This window comes from Molossus molossus, unplaced genomic scaffold (genome assembly GCF_014108415.1).
Source record: "Molossus molossus isolate mMolMol1 unplaced genomic scaffold, mMolMol1.p scaffold_m16_p_10, whole genome shotgun sequence".
NCBI classification, from domain to species: domain Eukaryota; kingdom Metazoa; phylum Chordata; class Mammalia; order Chiroptera; family Molossidae; genus Molossus; species Molossus molossus.
Window position 1 is genome coordinate 77,976,132 of NW_023425345.1, and position 14,183 is coordinate 77,990,314.

General features: G+C 40.8%; 1 protein-coding gene and 1 pseudogene across 4 annotated transcripts in view; one reads left to right on the plus strand and one right to left on the minus strand.

The window, feature by feature from the left end:
- The window catches only part of EIF4B (eukaryotic translation initiation factor 4B), a 31,934-nt gene extending 22,218 nt beyond the window's left edge, over window positions 1-9,716 (minus strand). For all 4 annotated transcript variants that reach the window (XM_036251676.1, XM_036251675.1, XM_036251674.1 and 1 more), the window contains exons 1-2: window positions 9,652-9,716; window positions 235-372 (exon numbers count right to left, since the gene is read on the minus strand). In XM_036251676.1, the coding sequence (XP_036107569.1) occupies window positions 235-372; window positions 9,652-9,664 (151 nt within the window). In that variant the 5' untranslated portion in view covers window positions 9,665-9,716. The remainder of the gene's footprint in view (window positions 1-234; window positions 373-9,651) is intronic.
- A 970-nt stretch (window positions 9,717-10,686) lies between these two features.
- LOC118624481 lies at window positions 10,687-11,812 on the plus strand (annotated as a pseudogene).
- The last annotated feature ends 2,371 nt before the right edge of the window (window positions 11,813-14,183 follow it).

The window sequence follows — 14,183 nt, forward strand, 5'->3', positions numbered from 1 at the left end:
AAGAAAAATCTGTTAATGCAAGAGCCAGAACTAGCTCTCTTAAATCACCACTTTGGTTCCTATTACAAACCCTTAAAGCCTAAACCTAAAATTTCGTAAAATACATAAACATGAGATTCAGGTTCCACAAAATGAGTAAGTTCCTTTCAAATTACAAGTGTAAAACACTATTATGAAATAGGTTTTGCCTGGAAGATAATACAAATTCCAAGTATGATGGAAAGTAAAAATTACCATCTCCTTCCAAGTCATCTGTTTCATCAGCCCAGCTGACTGGTTTGGGGACATAGGTGCTTCCTCCACCAGTCCCTCCATCCTCAGCCAGAAAGTCTGTTAGGGAGATAGTCTTCCCCTTCTTATTCTTCTTTTTCGCTGTTAAAAAAAGGTGAGAAAGGTTATTCATCAATACTTGGGCATTTACAAGGTTGTACAAAGCACTACTGTTAAATGGTCCTGGCTGGTGTGGCTCAGCAGAGGGCACTGAGAAGCCATCAGTTCAATTCCCAGTAGGTGGTATGCAGGAGGTAGCTGATAGATGTCTCTGTCTCTTTCTCTCCCCCCCTTCCTCTCTCTCAAACAACAAAACAAACAAAAAACACACAAAGCAACATCAAAGAATTGGATCATGGCACATTTATATAAAGAAACACTATGCAGATATAAATAAGGAGAAAACACAATATACTGGTGCCAATAAGAAAAAATTTTGCAGAATACATACTATGCAACTCCCTTTTGTTTAAACACACATTATCCTTATATATGGAAAAGGGTCTAGAAGGAATTTTCAAGTGTGTTTTCTGTGGAGAAAGGATGGGGTAGGGGCAACCTTTTATTTCCTACTATATTCACTCATATATCACCTGAGATTTCTTTTTTTGGTTAATCTTCACCCAAGGATATTTTTTCCATTGATTTCTTTAGAGAAAGTGAAAGGAAGGGAGGGAAGGAGAGAGAGAGAAACATTTATGTGAGAGAGACAATGATTGGCTGCCCCCTCCATAGCCCAATCGGGGTGGGAATTGAACCTGCAATCCAGGTATGTGCCCTTGATCGGGAATTGAACCCGAGACCTTTGGTGCTCGGGTCAATGCTCTAATAACTGGGCCACACCAGTCAGGGCTTGAGATTTTTAATTTAGCAACTATCTGTATTTTAGACAGGTTACTATATTCGTTGTTCCCGGGATACAAAGAAATAAAAACAAAATCCATATCCCTAACATCATGTTCTGTATGGCACTTGAAAACTATTTGATACTTGTAAAATAACCATGTGAGGTAGAAATCACTAGTTATCAAAATTTACAGAAAAGGAAATTAAGACTCAAGAGATAAAATGACTATCCTGATGTTACAGAACTATTAGATAGTAGAGCTAGAATTAAACCCAGGGTTTTGGATACCAAGCATAGGGCTCTTCCCACAAGAGCCCTAGCATCTAAGAGGCTTGTTACTAGTTCTATGGCAGGCTATAATAATCATGGTAAAATGTTGTACTCCCTGTCATTTGAAAGTTTTAAAATGGCAAGATTCATATACACAGCTGGATTGCTCTGCCCTCTAGAAAAAAAATTATCTCCTTCCCCACCTCAACACCACATAGGAAAACGAGATATCCTACTAAAGGGAATAAATAAGAAATCCCTAAGAACCAACACATTTAAATGCTTTCCAGTCATGAAATCTTCTAGAATCTCCAAATGACTCTTTAGTGGACTGACCTTGGCTCTTTGACTATCTAGTCCTCAGAACTTCTAAGATGGCACCAATCAACAGCTAATGCAGAAGAGCTGAAATGACTAACTGAAGTTCTAGAATTGGCCCGAGAGCAGTCGCTACATGGTAAGAACGTAAGAAGCCTTGTTGTAACAAAGATCAATTTCATGGCTTTTATAGTCATGAGTTCCTCCTCTATGTTCCAACTCTCCTCTAATTTTCAATCCAAGAGGACTAAGAATCTGTAACTTGATGCACCATTTGCTTAACTAAAAAGGGTGCTTTTTCTCACTTGGTACCAGACTTTAAAAGAAACCCCATCTTATGGGAAATAAAGACCTGTTTGCTATGAATGTTATGAACAATCTTTTGGATATAATAAGAACTTCAGGTATCATGGTTTCAGTGTGCAAACCAGATGAACTTGGCTGCAGTACAGGGAAAAGATGGCCTTGAATGGGACATTTCCAGGTTTCTGTCAAGTAAATTAATACTATTCTTGCTCCAAAAGTATAACCTATAACCAACCAGGTTATATTTTGGATCTATTCTATGCTTCCAAAGAAATCAGTTACACAGAGGCTGGGTATCATAGCAGTGATACTGCTGCTCCTGGCTCATATGTAAAGACCAAAGGGAAATTTTAAAGTTAACTGAATAAGACATAAAGCATAACTCTGAGGTAGAATGCTTATAGTGTATAGGCGTATTTTAGTCTTCTCTATATCCTCTAGTTAAAAAATAGTATCTGGGACTAATAAGATGCTAGCTAGAAAGCCTTACCCCCATAGGATGTAACCTAGTATCATCAGCTGTATCTGTCTGGTCACTAGGACAATAAGAACAGAACTTGTGGTTAGTCCATACAATGAGACCAAGTTCAACATAAGGTTAATAAGAATTTGAGCCCTGGCCGGTTTGGCTCAGCGGTTAGAGCGTCGGCCTGCGGTCCCGAGAGACCCGGGTTCGGTTCCCGCTAAGGGCGTGTACCTTGGTTGCAGTTTGTCCCCGGCCCTGGTCGGTCGTGCGGGTGGCAGCCACTCGATGTGTCCCTTTCACATCGATGTTTCTCTCTCTCTCTCTTCCTCTCTCTCCCTCCCACTCTACCTGAACAATAAATGTCCTCGGATGAGGATAAAAAAAAAAAGAAAAAAAAAAAGAATTTGATTAAGGTACTCTTTCCCCCTTTGTTCTATATACATGTCTAATACCCAAACAGCAGAATCTGAAATTAACTTGCCCTTTGGTCTGATTTTGGCTTAAATCAACTTTCTCGATCAGGGTTTCTCAACTTTTACCCCATGACTCTTGACAAACAAGTCTCCCGCCCTCCTTTTATGTTGTTTGAAATTTCAAAAATAATAAACTAAATATCATGACTAAAGAAATCAAAGCACTATTTTAGAATGCCTTTTCAAATCATACATGTCCATTTCCCGATTCTGTCATCACCCCCTCTAAAAATTTCTGGTTGAGAAATCCATATTGGATAATGATTGATTTTATTTAAAGACAGGCTAAAATTCTTTCACAAGATTTCTAACAAGTTTCTTTAAATCTAGCAGCACTGACTCAGTCAAAATATAAGCAACAGACTTAAAGGAACTAGACTTTAAATAGTAAAATCAATAAATCTAAAGTGGATGCCAATGTTTACTTCACTCTATTTTACTCCAAAATCTGAGAAAAGAAGTTATCTAAATCCTCTATGTCCTTTGCTACTCCAATATCTAGGCCCATAACATGTTTAGGATTTCAACAATGTTCTCCTCTTCTTTATAAATAAAACATCGTGTCATACCCCAGGTTTATCAATCCCTTCTCACAATGATCGAATTGGTCCAACTCTTATTTTTCTTTAATGGAATTGGTTAAAAAGTGAAACCAAACACTTCACAAAACACGCCCCAGTTAAAAACCTAACCCACATGAACTAAGGGGGTAAGGGGAGAAGACAACGACACATGTCCCAGATGTTTTATTAAATCCTCTAACTGCCTGATGCCTCAATTACAATGTAATTTACTGAACAAGCATGGGTACAGTGACCTCTAGGTAACCATGGATGATTGGTTCCAGCCCCTTCCCCCATGAATACCATAATCCTTAGGTGCTCCAGTCCCTTATATAAAATGGTGTACTTTAAACCATCCTCCCGCATACTTTAAATCATCTCTAGGTTACTTAATACCAAAAACAATATAGATGCTATGTAAATAGTATTTAGGGAATAATGACAAGGGAAAAAAAGTGTACATTGTCTATACAGGTACAATCATTGCAGACCTAACTACACAGTACAAGCCGGCAAACATAACCCTTTCCCCCTAATATTTTTTCCCATCAGCGATTGGTGACATCTGCCTGTATGAAACCTGTGGATACAGAGGGCCAACTATACTTGTGAAGCTCTTTATATACTGATATAGGTTAAGTGAAAGATATTAAAAAGAGTCTTTTTTCAAAAGTAAGTCTACAAGTCCTTTTTTTTTTAAAAAAAATATATTTTATTAATTTGTTTTTGTTACAGATGTTTCTCCTTTTCCCCCAGTCTACAAGTCCTTAAATAAGAGACAATCTGTAGCCTTCTTAATAAACGGGGTTTGTTACTATATATACAAAAATAAACACAATCAACTCAAGTTTTCTCAATTTCTACACCACTGACATTGTAGGCTGGGTAATTTTGTTGAGGGGGCTGTTCTGTGCATTGTAGGATGTTACCAGCATCTCTAGCCTCTACTCATTAGATGCCAGTAGGAAAATCCCCACCTTACTGTGATAACCAAAATGCATCCAGACATTGCTAAATGCCCCTGGGTGAGACAAAATTGCCCCTCATTGAGAACCACTGTTCTAAGTGTTATTTTCAAATCAATAAATATAAAAGGAAACATTAGTCCTACATAAAGTATAGTAGCAGAGAAGTGACTGCAATAAACCAAGTACTCAGAATTATCAGGTTGTAGCATGTAAAAAAATGTTTTCTTTATTTTTCTCAGGATGTTTTTGTTATTACTCCATTGTATTAGTAATAAAAGCACTAACTGGCAGATATTGGAGTGATAAAATCTATAGACTGGCTGCTAGTTCTCTATTTCAAAACAGAGGACATGATAAAGTACGGTAAGCAATAAAGCTTATTGATTGTACAATGCCATTCCACTCCTGCATCTTACTTAATCTAGTACTTCTTATTTAGGAAGGGGAATTCACATAGCTCTTAATATTCAGATGAGGTTTTATCTAAAATTAAGTTTCTTAATTTTAGATCTTGTCAGACTTATTTTATAGGGTTATAACTCTTCTGAATGTTTTAGTAACCACAAACTTAGGAAGGCAGCAAGTGTCATAAAAACCTATATAAGATCATAGGCGCCCTGGCCGGTTTGGCTCAGCGGTTAGAGCGTCCGCCTGCGGTCCGGAGAGGCCCGGGTTCGGTTCCCGCTAAGGGCATGTGCCTCGGTTGCAGTTTGTCCCCGGCCCTGGTTGGTCGTGCGGGTGGCAGCCACTCGATGTGTCTCTTTCACATCGATGTTTCCTCTCTCTCTCCCTCCCGCTCTGTCTGTACAAAAAATGGAAAAATGTCCTCGGATGAGGATTAAAAAAAAAAAAAAAATCATAGGCAGCATTATTCATAATAGGCAAAACACTAGAAACAATCCAAATGTCCACCAACTGATAAACAAATACAAGTGTCTATACAATTTGGCAATAAGGACTGAGTTTCCACACATCCTACAATATAGGTAAACCCTGAAAAAATGCTAAGTGAAAGAAGTTAATAACAAAATGTCCACACATTGTATAAGATATTCAGAATAAGTAAATACAAAAAAACAGATTAATGTTGGGGGGAGGGAGAGGATAAATGACTGTTAATGGATAAGGTGTTTCTTTCTTTTTTAAAAAACTGATTTGCAAGAGAGAGTAAGGGAGAGGGAGAGATAGAAACATCCATGACAGAGAACATCCCTTGGCTGCCTCCTGCATGCCCCCAACTGGGGATTAGGCCCACAACCTGGGCATGTGCCCTGACCGGGAATGGAACTGGTAACCTCTTGGTGCATGGTCGATGTTCAATCACTGAGCCACACCAGCCGGGCATGAGTGTTTCTTTTAGGAAGTGAATCCTGCCAAATCCTCCAGAATTAAAAATGTGTTAGTGATCAAAAACATTTCCTTAAAGAAACAGTATCGTATAAATGCAATCAATACACCCAAATACCAGAGTGCCTAGAACTAGAGTAATCATGCGGCTGTTTAGAGCCCAGACATGAAAAGCGGTTTCATACAATGCTCATGTTGTTGTGAGGCCTCACCTTTACTGCACAGTACAGAATAAAGACTAAGTCAGGACTAATAAACTCCACCACTTCAACCCGTGTTCAGTTATATATGAACCCCTCTTCTCTGCCCAATTTCATCTTGACACAATCTGAAGAAAATGCCTATTGCCTCTTCCTTACCTCTCCACTCAATTTGATAATTCACATTAAAAAATAAAAGATAAGCACTTAATACATGTCATGCTAACCATTAAACAAAGTACTTGGAGCTTCTCTGTAAGAGAGGAGCTATGAATATTCAAGAATAATTTCTTGCTTTGGGCATTTTCCTACCATTAAAACCATAGCAATATCTATCACAAATCTGAGAAACTGACTAAACTGACTTTGGTGTGTGCACTGGTAAATGTACATACACATACTTAATTACAAATAAGCACTTGGTTAAAAAACAAACAAAACACCTGAAGTTCATTCTTTCCCATACCATCATGAAAAGAGAGTAAGTTCTAGGATGTTTTGAGACTAATACCAAGCAGTAGGGCACTCTATCTCAAGACATACATATATAGTATGTGAATTATATCTCAAAGCTGTTTAAAAGTATGTATTTAAATGACATTACTTAGAAACACTTCTATTTTGACAATACTCACTGTATTTGTACTTGAATTTTCATTAAGTTTTAATCTTGGCCTTCTGATTCTGGGTATATTATTCCCAGAATAACATACATGGTAGAGGATGGGATTTGAAAATAGTTAATATGTGAACAACATAAATAGCAACCAATGAAACTATTTTTTTTTTTTTTTTAATTCTCACTCAAGGATATTTCTCCATTTATCATCAGGTAAGAGTGGGAGGGAGAAACATTGATGGGAGAGAGACACATCGACTGGTTGCCTCACACAGGACCCCGACCAGGGCCGGGGACAAACCACAATAGAGGTTCATGCCCTTGACTGGAACCGAAACCGGGACTCTCTGGTCCACAGGCCAATGCTCCAACTGCTGAGCCAAACCGGCCAGGGCAATGAAACTATTTTTAACTAACTATAAGGTTCAGCATTGTACGAAACTATCAATGGACACCATCCTCTTTCTATAAAAAAACAAACAAACCACAAGATCCCATGTATAACGGCATTTCGAAGTGTTCTGCAAATGATAAAGTTCTTTTGTGGGCATAAATATACTATTTCCAACTTTAAAGCATTGTAGTCTCAAAAATAACCTGTATAAAACACATTTAACATCAAGAAGTATACTGAATTTACACTGAGAATTTTATAGTTTTATTACTACAGCCATATTGGTTGAGTGACCAATATCTGGGAATACTGGTCACTCAACAAAGTCAATGCGAAAAGACTCAAAGTGGGGAAAGAAACTTGACAAATTCCAAATTCCTCAAGGGCAAACTGTCAGATGTAACCCTGTGCTCAGATACTAGCATAGTGTCCTTTACACACAGTACACAATCTATAAAGATTTATGGAATTGAAGGAGATGAGGGCTTCTAAGGAGGTAGAGTAAATATGGAATAGAAGGAGACATCACTAAGCAAATCTTGTTAACCAGTCTGGTTTTCACTCAACTCTGTAAAATGAATGACACAAACTGCCAACATGTCTTCCACTTATAAAAATCCCACATAAGTTATGGAATAAAGGGAGTATAGCCTTTTCACTATGACACTAAGCCGCCATGATGGCAAATCCAGGCTTAATAAGTGCTTTACTTTGGATGAAGCTTTTGAGCACCACCCCAAACTTATGACATGGAAGCCAACCTTGTTATTTCCAAGTTGATAATGGAGAAAAGTCAGGAGTCTCAACGATTTTGACCTTGCTCTGCCACCTGGATACAGTGTGACCATGAACAAATAATTTCATTTTCTTCAGCTGGGAGATACCACCATCTGCCTACATTTATCCCAGAGCATCAAATGAGACAAGACATCAAAGTGCTTGGTTAATTGTCTAGAGCTACACTGATGAAAAAGTATAATGTTCAAACGTACCTCAATTCCCTCAACATTTTCCAAAGACATACACAATTCTTAGTCTCCTATGCAATAACAGAGATGGTAAATTCCTGGTGATGAATGAGTGTCCAGAGATAGCAGGGGTTCAATAAATGTTTTGTAGAATGCAAGGCTGTGCCAGGGAAAAGGAACTACAGTCAATCCTTGGTACGGTAGGGGGTTGGTTACTGGACCTCCATGGATACCAAAATCCTCATATGCTCAAGTCCTTTATATAGAATGGCACAGTATTTGCATATAAACTACACACCCTCCCATATTTTACATCATCTCTAGATTACTTATTAATACTAATACAATGTATATGCTATGTAAATAGTTGTTACACTGTACTATTTAGGAAATAATATAAAGTATACAGTTCAGTACACACAACTATCATAAGCTAGCTACATAGCATATGCCAGCAACAAAACAACCCCCCCCCAATATTTTCCATCCCCATTGGTTGAATCCTCAGATTAGGAATGCCCACTGTATATCCCCAAAACTAAAACTGCTACAAAATGCTGCACAATTCACTGCTAAGTCCATTAGAAATGCAAGTAGACTTGCATGACAGTGATATTCCCTCAATAAGTCTAAACAGAAACCAACTCCAGCAACTAGTATTATTTTTAAATCACCTCCTAGTAGTTGTGCAATTATCTTTTTTTTCCCTAAAGAGCTGAACCCCACCACTGAAGCCATAAAAATTCAACCAAAGTGGAAGCTGTCAACGGATCTGATTTTATTCATCACTGTATCTCCATCACCATGAACCGTGCCTAGCATAGTTTGTGCTCAGTAAAAATGTGTTGACTTAATTAAAAGAAATCTAGGTCTCCACCCTTGCTTCCTCTCCTCCAACACGTGGGCGCACTACAGGGGGTTTCCCACCCCCACCTAACTCTAGTAACTTCAAACTCCAAAACTAACACACAACCCTTGAAATATACACGCTGGGCAACACTCTAAAAAGGGAAGAGCAGAAAGTGGAAGAACATAAAAGCAGCACAGGCGCGTAACATCTTGCCATCTGCACTCTCGCGCGTGCTTTTAAGGCGCGCCCGTCTCTACTACCCTCGGCTCGCCTACCGCGCACGCGCACCACTGCCATCCCCCGCCCCTCCACCGACTTGCGCTCGCGTTCTAACTGCCCCCCCCATTCCCCTGCCCCCACTCCCCTCCGCAACGGCCTCGCGCCTGGGAGACCTAGTCTAGCGTGCACCCGTCCGCGCGCCAACCGCCTCCTTCTTTCCTCCACGCCTTCACGCTGGCACAGTGCTTTGCGTTTATCAGAAGGCCTCCCGCCTCCCGCGTATCTTTCTGTGCCTCTTCTTCCTTCCAACTGAAGCCAGAGTCCATTATTACCCCCGCTCCAACCTCACGCAGATGGGGTGAAAAGGGAGTAAGGGGGAGGGTGTCTTTCCCCTCCCCCAAAATATTCCGAGGCGATAACCTAACAGGGCCAAGTCGCCAGCCTGCCACAGCCCCCAAATCCGAAGGGAAGCAGTGCCACTTGGAGCATTTCCCGACTCCAGGGAATCAGTAGATCAGGCTCAGAGAGTGGCTTGGGAGCCCGGTCCTTGGACGCACTCGGCCGCTCACTCACCTGAGGCCGCCATGTTGGGAGAGGGAGAGAGAACGCAAAGGACCCGGATGAGGCAATCACGTGATTATAGCGGGAGCGCCGGTCTAGGAGACTCGAAAATGGGAGGGGGCGGGGAGGTGAGGAGTAAGACAGGAGGCGGGGCGTCACTGCTCTAGGTTCGTAAAGCAGCGCAAGGAGGTGGTGCGGCGTCCTACCGGAAGACCTGCGCGACATGTGGCCTAAGAGATGGGGCACAGGCTGTCGCGAAATCCCTAACGTGTTACGTAGGATTACGCGCCGACGAGGGGCAGGGTCTGAGCTCGGGGCGGGGTCTCCTGATCGGCGGACTTCCTGTCGGTGGGGTAAGCGGAAGGGGCGGGCCGCGCTGGCTAGCGCCATTTCTCTGGGACCGAATGGAAGCGGGCTGGAACTCGGAATGGATGTGCCACAATTGATTTTCTGAAAGCGAAGATTCTGTTTCTTTTTTAATTTGTTTTTGTTAAAGTAAAACAAACCCACACTCCTGGGAAAAGATGGTTTTAATTGGGCAGGTTTAGAGGGAATAACAAAGTAAAAAATATAAAACACTTAATTGTCATGGTTTTTTATTAAAAAAAAAATTTTTTTTTAACCTCATTTAGACCTTCATTTTACTGGCTAGGTTCAGTCAATAATTTCACAGACTAATGCTATCCATGCTTCTCCAGCTAATGCTACATTTTATTTTATTTTTATTTTCATTTTATTTTATTTTTCACATTAACATTTCATTCAATGAGAAGTTTCATTGAGGATCTACCATGTGTCAGGCGCTGTTACTGGCTTTTTCGAGTACAAGAGAAAACAAAACCGCTGCAAAGGAGGTTATAGTCCAGTGAGGGAAAGATAAGCACTCTAGGTAATTAAGGTGATTTTAATAAAAGGTGGCTGTTGGCAACTTTAGATTGCCTAGTCAGGGAAGGCCTCTGAGGAAGTGACATTTAAACTGAGATGTGAATTACAAATAGCCATTCCTGCTAGGCCTGCAGGTCTGTTGTGATCTGTGGACACAGGTCTCTGTTCTACAGGATGGGGTTTGTTAAAGTTGTCAAAAATGAGTACTTCAAGAAATACCAAGTGAAATTTAGAAGATGACGAGAGGTAAAAACTGATTACTATGCCCAGAAATCCTTGGTAACCCAGGATAAAAATAAGTACAACACACCTAAATACAGGATGATAGCTCATTTAACCAACAGAGATATCATTTGTCAGATTGCTTATGCCCATATAGAAGGAGATATGATAGTTTGTGCAGTTTATGCTAATAAACTCCCAAAGTATGGTGTGAAGGTTGGCCTGACAAATTATGCTGCAGCATGTTGTACTGACTTGCTGCTGGCCCACAGGTTTCTCCATAGGTTTGGCATGGACAAGGTCTGTGAAGTTTAGGTGGAGCTGACTGGAGATGAATACAATGTGAAAAGCATTGATGGTCAACCTGGTGCCTTCACCTGCTATTAGGATGTAGGACTTGTCAGAACTACTACTGGAAATAAAGTTTTTGGGGTCCTGAAGGGAGCTGTGGATGGAGGCTTATCTACCCCTCATAGTACCAAACGATTCCCTGGTTATGATTCAGAAAGCAAGGAATTCAATGCAGAAGTACATCAGAAGCACATCATGGGTCAGATGTTGCAGATTACATGCTTTATCTAATAGAAGAAGATGCTTATAAGAAATGATTCAATACATAAAGAACAACATAACTCCAGACACGATGGAGATGTATAAGAAAGCTCATGCTGCCTGGCTAGTGTGGCTCAGTGGTTGAGTATCAACCCATGCACCAAGAGGTCGCCAGTTTGATTCCTGGTCAGGGCACATGCCCAGGTTGTGGACCAAATCCCTAGTGGGGAGCATGCAGGAGGTGGCCAATTGATGTTCTTTCTCATCAATGTTTCTATCTTTCTCTCCCTCTCCCTTCCTCTCCCTCTAAAATCAATAAAGAAAAGAAATTAAAAAACAAAAACAAACTTATGCTGCTATATGAAAGAATCCAGTCTATGAGAAGAAGCCCAAGAAAGAAGTTAAAAAGGAGACATGGAACCATCCCAAAATGTCTTTTGCCCAGAAGAAAGATTGGGTAGCTCAGAAGAAAGCAAGCTTCCATAGAACTCAGGAAAGGGCTGCTGAGAGCTAATAAACCAAACAAAAATTTTCTATAAAGATTTTTCAAATAGACAATAAGCTTATTGAACAAGCAGCTAAAACAAAAACAAAAACAAGCAGCTAGCCCTGTAAACATCTTTACGAGGAGCTTTAGGAGAAGGCCGAGGATGCACAGCTAGATCAAAAGCTCCAAGGCAGCCCAGCCAGTGTGGCTCAGTGGTTGAGCATCCTCCCATGCACCAAGAGGTCACTGGTCCAATTCCTGGTCATGGCACATGCCCAGGTTGCAGGCTCTATCCCCAGTAGGGGGCATGCAGGACGCAGCTGATCCATGTTTTTATCTCCCTTTCCCTTCCTCTCTAAAAATCAATAAAAATATATTAAAAAACAAACAAACCCCAAAAGTACAAGGCAGGAATATCTTGGTAAGTTGAAAACTTTATTTTTATTTTATTTTATTTTTAATCCTCACCAGGGGACATTTTTCCTTTGATTTTCACATAGAGCGGGAGGGAGGGAGAGAGAGAGAGAAACATCAATGTGAGAGAGACACACGGACTGCTTGCCTCCCACAGGACCCCAACCAGGGCCGGGGATCAAACAGAGGTACATGCCCTTGACTGGAATCAAACCTACTCTTTGGTCCTTGGGATGATGCTCCAACTGCTGAGCCAAACCATCTAGGGTTAAGTTGAAGAACTTAAAGGCTGGTAGCTGGAGTATGGTAAAGGTGGGATACAAGATGAAGTTTGAAAAATAGGTAGGGGTTGGATCACATGTGGCTTTGTAAACCAGGTTTGAAAGTTTGATTTTATTCTGAGTGGGTTGGGAAAGCATGGAAGGATTTTATATAAGGGGATGTCATGACTCAAAATAAAATTTTGAGAAGGATTAGTATCTTGATGTGGTTGGTGGTTACTTGAGTGTATATTTATGTAAAAATTCATCACATACTACACTTAAGATCTGTGCAGTTTACTTACAGAAGTTATACTTTTTTTTTTTTTATCCTCACCCGAAGACATTTTTCCATTTGTTGTTCAGGTAGAGTGGGAGGGAGAGAGAGGAACAGAGAGAGAGAGAGAAACAGCGATGTGAAAGGAACACATCGAGTGGCTGCCACCCGCACAACCGACCAGGGCCGGGGACAAACTGCAACCGAGGTATGTGCCCTTAGCGGGAACCGAACCCGGGTCTCTCTGGACCGCAGGCCGACGCTCTAACCGCTGAGCCAAACCGGCCAGGGCCAGAAGTTATACTTTAATGCAAAAAAAAAAAAAAAAAAAAAAAAAAAAAAAGACCATAACAGGAATAACTTAGGCTATTGAATGGAGGGTGGATTATACAGATGCAGGAATGAAAGAGAAAAACCAGTTAGTTAAAAAGGTTGTTGCTGCCAGGACAGTGTGGCTCAGTGGTTGTGCATCGATCCATGAACCAAGAGGTTGCCAATTTGATTCCTGGTCTGGGCACATGCACAGGTTGTGGGCTCCATCCCCAGTGGAGGGTATGCAGGAGGTGGCTGATTGACGTTCTTTCTCATTGATGTTTCTATCTCTCTCTCGCTTTCTAAAATCAATGAAGAAAAATATTTAAAAAAAATATAAAATAAAATAAAAGGTTGTTGCTGCCAGGGCCCCATTATGACTTTTCATGGACTCTAAGCACTTTTGCATTCATAAGCCCCTTTCTCCATAAAAACAATATTAAAAATTGTATTTTATGATTGTTGATACAAAGACAGATTTATGAATATTATACATTAAAACATTTTCTTTAACCTGAATGTTTTTTTCTTATAATTTTAAACTAAAATGTTTTTGAGGTCTCCTAAAAGCATGGTGGGGCCTAGACACTGTGCCTGCTGTGCCTACTGGGTAAGTCAGCCCCAGCTGCTATAATGCTGGTGAGGGAAGATGGTGGTCCAGATATGAGTGTAGAGATGGAAAGGGGTAGGTGCAGAAATATTTTGGAAGTAGACTTGGTGATTGCTTAGACATGGAGGACACAGGAGAGGGAGCTATCAAAGATGACTCCCAAGTTTTGGGCATAAACGTGTGGGTGATGTCATTTACTTAGATGGAAAAACCTGGGGTAGAGCCGATTTGGAGAGGGTGTGTGGGCTCTGTTTTAGCTATATTAAGTTTGAGGTAGCTACCAGTTCAGTGCTTCCCATATTTTAATGTGCTTACAAATCACCTGGAGAGCCCTGGCCAGTTCGGCTCAGCGGTTAGAGCATTGGCCCGCAGTCTGGAGAATACCTGGGTTCGGTTCCCGCTAAGGGCACGTACCTCGGTTGCAGTTTATCCCAGGCTCTGATTGGGTCCTGTGGGTGGCAACCACTCGATGTGTCCCTTTCATGTCGATGTTTCTCTCTCTCTCTCTCTCTCTCTCTCTCTCTC